The sequence below is a fragment of the Monopterus albus genome, unplaced genomic scaffold (genome assembly GCF_001952655.1).
Source record: "Monopterus albus unplaced genomic scaffold, M_albus_1.0 scaffold150.1, whole genome shotgun sequence".
In the NCBI taxonomy this organism is placed as follows: domain Eukaryota; kingdom Metazoa; phylum Chordata; class Actinopteri; order Synbranchiformes; family Synbranchidae; genus Monopterus; species Monopterus albus.
Genome location: NW_018128030.1, coordinates 1,568,187 through 1,577,270, shown reverse-complemented (window position 1 = coordinate 1,577,270; position 9,084 = coordinate 1,568,187). Strand labels below are relative to the sequence as shown.

At 41.2% G+C, this 9,084-nt stretch overlaps 1 protein-coding gene across 1 annotated transcript; it reads right to left on the bottom strand.

The window, feature by feature from the left end:
• Positions 1–602: 602 nt before the first annotated feature.
• On the bottom strand, positions 603–7,834 carry slc25a15a (solute carrier family 25 member 15a). The gene is made up of 7 exons (XM_020614709.1): positions 7,564–7,834; positions 7,341–7,411; positions 6,412–6,670; positions 5,963–6,103; positions 5,699–5,874; positions 5,439–5,597; positions 603–934 (listed from the first exon to the last, which is right to left on the bottom strand). Exons 2-7 carry the CDS (start codon positions 7,393–7,395, stop codon positions 813–815), a joined length of 912 nt encoding a protein of 303 aa, XP_020470365.1. The 5' UTR covers positions 7,396–7,411; positions 7,564–7,834; the 3' UTR covers positions 603–812.
• Positions 7,835–9,084: the final 1,250 nt, after the last annotated feature.

The following is a 9,084-nucleotide window of genomic DNA, read 5'->3' as shown; positions in this document are numbered from 1 at the left end:
TCCAGATCCACGAAACACATCCAAACTCCCATGAACCCTGCGCCACCCTGAAGAGGGTATAGAGCTGGTCCAGTGTTCCGCATTGTTCCTCCTGAATCCGAGGTTCGACTATCGGTCAAATTCTCCTCTCCAGTACCCTGGCATAGACTTTCCTGGGGAGGCTGAGGAGTGTGATCCCCCTGTAGTTGGAACACACCCTCCGGTCCCCCTTCTTGAAAAGACGGACCACCACCCCGGTCTGCCAGTCCAGAGGCACTGTCCCCAACTGCCATGCGACGTTGCAGAGGCGTGTCAACCAAGACAGCCCAACAACATCCAGAGACTTAAGGTACTCGGGGCGGATCTCATCCACCCCCGGTTCCTTCACCAAATACAATTAAGGATAACGTCCGATTAACAGCAATAAATCTAATCACTGGTATAGTTGAGTAGAGGACAGGTTGAACTGGCTGTCCATATTCTGCCCTCTGAGTTTTTGCTGGCAAACCTTTTGTGAATGCTCACTGAGAAATGTGCAGTGAGATACAGCCCAGTCACATCAATCAATACTGCAACATGCTCACAGATATACTGTTTCCAAACATTAAACTAAGACTTATGGATGTTAAGATTAAAACTTTATTTTAAATAATTGTGGGCAGTACAGGATTCATGTTATTCACAAGATATTCAAGTACAGCTGTGCCAAAAACATGTGCATCATTCTTTAGGTCAAACTGCAAAAACATTAAGACAATAAAATTTTGAAAAATACTAGATGACAAGGGAGTGTTTCAGAAAGATATTTGCTTCAAGTGGGAAGATCCTCGGTGTCAGGAACCAACTGTCTCCATCATAAACTTGCGACTCCACTCGTAAGCCAGGAAGAGGGCTCCGTTGGCAGGGAAGGTGCGTATCATGGTAGGAGTCAGGCCCGAGTATAGAGCAGTGAACCCTGTTGAGCAAGAGACAGTCAATCACTTGGACAATTAGAAACTAAATACATCCACACTGGGGTGTCGGTGCAAGTTTAAACTCCTCTGTTAACCCACTCTGATCTAGTTTTTGTATCTACATACTGCATATTTTAGAAGTGACAAGTTTAGATGACACTTTATACTACGTTTCACCACCCTTGCAAGGTCAGTCGTTGGTCCCTGCATTTGTGTCAAAATGCAATCTGCAATGTCAGTCTTTGGCTTTTCAAAGTCATAAGACCACACCGGTCACTGCACTTCCAAATAAATGTTACAAGAATTAGAACTGGTCCATACACTCTGAGCCCATGTTATTCTGTGCATGTCCGCATTACACCAGCAGATGGTGCGGCATGTCACTGACACTCACTACATTTAATGTGCAGACAGATGAGATGTTCAACTAAATGTGCCAACTTGACATTTTCATACCCTACAGTGTAAAACATCCCTTTAGAGCCCGCTGTGTTGGCCCATTAGAAGCGTCATCACAATCCGAGCACCACAGCATAAACAGTGTCAGTGTGTTGCTTATCAATTTCTTACTTTAGCGCCACAGAGAGAGACATTCTTCAGTTGGACATGCTCATTTTACAGCATATCCCATTTGACAATTTCACTTACAGTAGGTGATATGAGTCATTTGCCCAATAGAGTATCTAAAAATCTGATTTTTCATAATAAAAAACTGAATGTACATATTAAATGTTCTATACATACCTACAGACCTAGTATTACACATTTTATTTCAAATCTCACTTTTCAATAACAGTTCAACCATGTTTATCTCTTAGTTTTTAGCTGGCACTTCCACAGCTTTCTTCTGTTGTTTAACTGACATCACTGAAAGCAGATAAACTTACACTTCAGCTGACACTTCTATTCATTACATTTACCCTGTCCACAAACCTCAGCTGAACAGCAAGGCCAGGAATCTGCTTAGGCTCAGAGACGCAGCTTACAGTGCCTTGCGAAAGTATTCGGCCCCCTTGAACTTTGCGACCTTTTGCCACATTTCAGGCTTCAAACATAAAGATATAAAACTGTAATTTTTTGTGAAGAATCAACAACAAGTGGGACACAATCATGAAGTGGAACGAAATTTATTGGATATTTCAAACTTTTTTAACAAATAAAAAACTGAATAATTGGGCGTGCAAAATTATTCAGCCCCTTTACTTTCAGTGCAGCAAACTCTCTCCAGAAGTTCAGTGAGGATCTCTGAATGATCCAATGTTGACCTAAATGACTAATGATGATAAATAGAATCCACCTGTGTGTAATCAAGTCTCCGTATAAATGCACCTGCACTGTGATAGTCTCAGAGGTCTGTTTAAAGCGCAGAGAGCATCATGAAGAACAAGGAACACACCAGGCAGGTCCGAGATACTGTTGTGGAGAAGTTTAAAGCCGGATTTGGATACAAAAAGATTTCCCAAGCTTTAAACATCCCAAGGAGCACTGTGCAAGCGATAATATTGAAATGGAAGGAGTATCAGACCACTGCAAATCTACCAAGACCTGGCCGTCCCTCTAAACTTTCAGCTCATACAAGGAGAAGACTGATCAGAGATGCAGCCAAGAGGCCCATGATCACTCTGGATGAACTGCAGAGATCTACAGCTGAGGTGGGAGACTCTGTCCATAGGACAACAATCAGTCGTATACTGCACAAATCTGGCCTTTATGGAAGAGTGGCAAGAAGAAAGCCATTTCTTAAAGATATCCATAAAAGGTGTCGTTTAAAGTTTGCCACAAGCCACCTGGGAGACACACCAAACATGTGGAAGAAGGTGCTCTGGTCAGATGAAACCAACATCGAACTTTTTGGCAACAATGCAAAACGTTATGTTTGGCGTAAAAGCAACACAGCTCATCACCCTGAACACACCATCCCCATTGTCAAACATGGTGGTGGCAGCATCCTGGTTTGGGCCTGCTTTTCTTCAGCAGGGACAGGGAAGATGGTTAAACTTGATGGGAAGATGGATGGAGCCAAATACAGGACCATTCTGGAAGGAAACCTGATGGAGTCTGCAAAAGACCTGAGACTGGGGCGGAGATTTGTCTTCCAACAAGACACTGATCCAAAACATAAAGCAAAATCTACAATGGAATGGTTCCCAAATAAACATATCCAGGTGTTAGAATGGCCAAGTCAAAGTCCAGACCTGAATCCACTCGAGAATCTGTGGAAAGAACTGAAAACTGCTGTTCACAAATGCTCTCCATCCAACCTCACTGAGCTCGAGCTGTTTTGCAAGGAGGCATGGGCAAAAATTTCAGTCTCTCGATGTGCAAAACTGATAGAGACATACCCCAAGTGACTTACAGCTGTAATCGCAGCAAAAGGTGGCGCTACAAAGTATTAACTTAAGGGGGCTGAATAATTTTGCACGCCCAATTTTTCAGTTTTTTATTTGTTAAAAACGTTTGAAATATCCAATAAATTTCGTTCCACTTCATGATTGTGTCCCACTTGTTGTTGATTCTTCACAAAAAAATTACAGTTTTATATCTTTATGTTTAAAGCCTGAAATGTGGCAAAAGGTCGCAAAGTTCAAGGGGGCCGAATACTTTCGCAAGGCACTGTATATAGCTAAGGACACTGAAGCAAGAGCAAACCTAAAAAAAAGCAGCTCAGACTCAGGACAGAGGAAAACTTTTCTAACATTGCTTGCTAATATCCACTCATGTAGCAAGGCCTATGGGCCATTACAAACTATAAAAAGGCTAACCCCTCCCTGGCAGAGGATCTTAACACATTCTTTGTCCATTCTGTTGCAGACCATGACACCCGGGTTACGGACAGACGGTCACCAGATCACCAGAGGTCAGCAACTAACAAGGAAAGCAGCAGGACCTGACGACATTCCCAGGCATGTGCAGACAAGGTGGCAGGTCTTTACCAACATTTTTAATCCCCCCCAACCCATGCCGTCGTCCCGACGTGCCTCAAAACAACAACCATCATACCCATCCCTAAACAAAAAACAAAGCTGCTCGAATAACTATGGTCCAGTTGCACTCACTCTGGTGACAGCCAAATGCTTTGACACTGATTTTGGCCCATATATAAAAAACACACACCATTCCTGCATTTCTGCACCAACACCAGTTTGAACATCAAGCAAACTGATCTACAGAAGAAGTTGTTTGTACTGCCATCCACACTGCTGTGGGTCACCTTGTACAACCTCGACCTCGGAACAAGCTGTTAAACTGTTGAACATGGACATGGACCATCTACCCTCCATCCTCATAACCACACACACACACACACAAAGGGAACAGCTGACTGCTCTATTTATACTACATGCAATATGTTTTTGCCATTTGCTTTTCCTGCTGCTATACATTGCCCATTATGTACTTATCTTCAGTTTTTAAAAGCCTTAATGTTTCTAAACTGTCTGTGTTGCTTCCAGATTTCAGACTCTCCCATGCTTTCTGTGTCAAAAATACTCCAACAGCTGTCACTTACAGTATTCAGACCCCTTCTCATAGCAGCTTTGGGACAAATCTCTGGCTGTCCTTGCATGGCCAGACTTATACCCCATCTGCAGGGAGATCTGTTTACAGAACTTTCCTACCCAGTGTGACAGAGCTTGAGAGGACCTGCTAGGAAGAATGGAACTGTCCAAATCCAGAGACTTAACCAAGAAGGAGCTTCTTCAGTTTATTGAATTAAGCTTCTGAATGAAGGTTTTTGACTATTAATACATTTTCAGGAAATTCTAAAAACACGCTTTCGCCTTATCGTTATGGATTTCCAAGTGTAGACTGACGGGTAAAAATGGCTATTTTAAGCAGTTACACCACATTAAAGTCACTACACAAAGGAGGGTGAATAGTGGGTAACAGAAGTGGTGGCTATAATTCCACAAAGTCTCACAAAGACTGTATTTAACAATATGCATGTTTTTTCCCAGAAGGTTAGAAAGCATACTACAACAAAACAAATAATTAAAGAATAGTTCAAGAATCATTTTCTCTTAAATAAACTCTCGCAGGGAGTAGAGGTTATTTCTGATTTTTGAATTTCTAAACTTGTTATGAACAGAAGGGGAAAGTCTAGAGGGCGAGTGTGTGCACAAGTGAGCACTGTTCTCTACTGACCCGTGGTTGTTACCAAAACACCAACCTTTACACTAGCATTATAAGGTTATGTGATTTAAACAGTGATTTGTGCTCCCCTGCTGTCACAAATATGGTCTGAATGTAGAAACTTCAAAAATATTCCTCCCCACTGTCACAAAGTGCTGCTCATTGGGGATTTGTTGGGTTTTCCTCTTTAATATTAATAAGGTCTAGACCTTATTTTGTAAAGTGTGCTGAGATGACTTTTGTTGTGATTTGGCACTATACAAGTAAAGTAGAAATGAATATTTGAGAGAATAAATATTATCTGGTATAATGTAGAGTTAAGAGTCATAGCCATCTGGCTAAATTTCAATTTAAACATGTAAATTCAAAACTTACCTTCAGTACGTATGATACTCATGAAGGTCTTCATGAACCCCTGTTGTCTCCCAGTTAAAGAGTACACCTGGATCCTGGACTTCACACAGTCTATCGGATAGACCACCAACCAAAGACAAGCTCCTCCAAACCCCCCCCTAAACATCAGTGGAAGAATACCTGCAGAGACCAAAATTATTTTATGAGCAAAGATCTCAAACAGCGCACGTTCTAATTAGCAAAAATGCCTCATTAAATTTGAGGACATAAAACAACCATACCTATACCGTCCTTCTCCGTGCCCATGTATTGTGCAAATGTAGACCGACACAGTTCATAGGCCCCAAAAAAGCAGAAGTACCCTGGTATCTCCCTCACGATGGTGGATGTCAGCCCTTGGTAGAAGCCCAGGGGACCAGCTGTCTTCAACACCGTCTTGACTACTGTCCACACAGTGCTGAGGTCACACCACAAAACATTACTCAGTCAAAGGTGCATCAACAAAGTAAACTCTCTTCAAACACCTCTTTTGGGTCCATACCCACCTCCTCTGTCCAATCGTAATCTTTCCAGATACTTCCATCTCATGCATAGCCTGCAGACGACACTTCACCAGCTCGGTGGGACATATTGCCATAGCGGAGAAGATCGAAGCTAAAGACCCTGCTGATGCCTTCTGAATATCACTGATTAGCAATGAAAAAAAGAATAAAAGAAAAACACAAAAATGGGTTTTAGCATTATAAATGATATCATCGGAGACATTTAAATGTTTATACAGAAAAATACATCCCTTCCAATCATAACCACAAATCAGAGGTCACTTGCCCACTAGTAATCTGCCCCATATGGGGTTTAAAATAAACTGATAAAACTGGGTGCACCACACACACTAACTGTTTGTGGATACACCAGATACAACCCCAAATCAGAAAAAGTTGGGACGTATGTAAAATCTAAATAATACACAGAAACAGAAATGCCAGTGTCCAACCTGAGTCCTGCCCCCTTTTCCATCCTCGACACAAAGCGAATCGCATCCTGGCAGAGGCCGTAGCTGAGGAACAGAACAGCATTCTCACTGATGTTGGCTATAAGGGCTGGGGTTGTGCCTTTGTAGAGGCCACGGACTCCCACCTGTCTTAAGTTTGATATAAAACAGTGGATGAAGCCGCGATACATGGTGGGGAATGTCTGCATCTTCACCTTTGTGGTGTCAAATGGCTGGCCACTCAGCACACAAGCTGTTCCACCTGCAGAAGGATTACAAAAGATGGAAGGTTCATCAAGACAGATGTAATTGATGTCCTAACTTAAACGTGCCTAAAGCAGAGTCCAGGGACGAGTGTGTACACTTTTTATTGTTATGCTCCACCATACAGATGCACACATTTGGTACGATTTTGTGTAAAGAAATGCAACCACACACACAGATGATATGATATGACTGTGAATATATAGAGCAACTGTACACTCTACAAACTACTACTTGGTTAATGTAATCAAACTTGGTGAGCAGAAAGGTTTATGATCTGTAGCTGATCTCGCAATCTCTCCTTGAGCAAAGTCAAAATTTCCCTTGAATGGAACAGGAAGAGTACTGACTCATTCTTAAACAGAATCTCACTGGAGTGTGCTCAGATCCCTTTTTAGCACACCACCATATAAACGTGCTTCAGCAGGCTACTACTGTATATAAAACAATTATATTTAAAAACAAAATAAGAAATGAAGGCACACATCATGAAGAAAGCCATTACAGTATGCCCACCTACGTTGTGTTTGATTTAGAGTAGTGTTTTTGTAAATAATCTGCTGTTGTAATAGGTTTGATAAAGTCTGTTGAGGTTCCATGGTCTGATCAGATAAACTGGAGCACAGAGGGATAGTTCTATATTACCTTCAGTCAGACAGTTAACCCACCTATAGCTCCAGCTGAGAAGTCAATGATTGCCTGGATTACGGGGTGTGGCGGCATGATGATTCAAAAGAACCTGAAAATATAAAAAATGAATCTCTTTTAACAACACCGACGTCATATCTTTGTGATAAAAACACGTGACAGCGACTCGGTATTGAAGCCTACAGACACACAGCAGGAAAATATAAGATATATGTGAAACAGATTGGGTCATGTGACGCTCACCTGCGGTCTCGGGGTGTTTGCTTTCCTCACAGAGAACCACTCTGAAGATGATGAACTGCGCGTTGCTTCACCAGAGAAGCTGAATCCTGTCAGACAGTTTTACCTACAACTTTCAGCGCGTTAAGTTTCCACACGGGCATCTCAATTAACAGAAACTAAACTTTTGGAGAAGGGAGGATACAGTTCATGTTAGTGTGTCACCCAGCCGTGGAAGTTTAGTGTGTCATTGTACTTCCGTTTTCTAAGTAACTTCTTGTAACATCCTTCGAGCGGATATCAAGTTTGTTTCTGCCATGCGCAATTTACGCACACAATGTGCAGGGATCAAACTTTCCAACAGAAGTGGCAATAATACAGGAGGCTTTTTTTCATGCAAAATTAATACATGATTTCTTTCTTTCTTTATTTGCTTGCTTGTGGTGAATAAAGTCGATTCACATTTTGACTTTATGTTCGACATGCAAAATTAAATAAATCTGTCTTTTCATTTCCCCCCTCGGTGTGGCCCCAATACTCCTAATATTTACGGGCATAATTAGACTATTGCGTTGTAAAACGCTGTGGATGCCCTGTCTTTGGCTGTTACAAATCGTGTGATTGTAGAGAACCTGACCGAACTACTACTGAGAAATGGTTATTAAAAAAAATCAAAAACATTTGATCCATTTTTGCTTCAAAACATCATTCGGTTAAAAATACAGGAAGTACACCGACAATAAAAACATCTCTGTTTTAATTTCAGGGTGATGTCTTTGTGAAGATGACTAAACAGACAGCTGTGTGGAAGAGCAGCGATGCTGTGTGTGGTTGCAATACAGACAACTGCCACTAGATGTCAGTATAGTCCAGAGTTACCTGAGGCTCAGTGGCGCAGGAAACCACCAAGGAGCAGGAAACCTCAACCTGGTTTGTTGCAATCATTTATCAATGGCTAACCACTCTTATTTCATATTTATGAATAAAAAACATATCATTCTTATTAAAACTCTTCGTGGTTTTTGTCATTAGTTACTATGTAGAGTTAATATTGATATTGTTTGTAGCCAGGTTTGTTTCTATGTTTTTTATTTATTTTATTTAATTTGTTAGGTTTTGTAAACACTTAGTAGTAGTAGTGTTTATTTGGTTGGTTAATTAATTTAGAAACAGGTGCAGCCTACTTACAAGGAGTACTATGGGGTTACTGTCTCAGTTTCAAGTGTAAGCTGCATATGGAAATACAGTGGGTACGGAAAGTATTTTTCACTCTTTGTTATATTGCAGCCATATGCTAAAATCATTTAAGTTCATTTTTTCCCTCATTAATGTACACACAGCACCCCATATTGACAGAAAAACACAGAATGTTTGACATTTTTGCAGATTAATTAAAAAAGAAAAACTGAAATATCACATGGTCATAAGTATTCAGACCCTTTGCTGTGACACTCATATATTTAACCTTTTGAGCTAATACAGCCATGAGTCTTTTTGGGAATGATGCAACAAGTTTTTCACACCTGCATTTGGGGATCCTCTGCC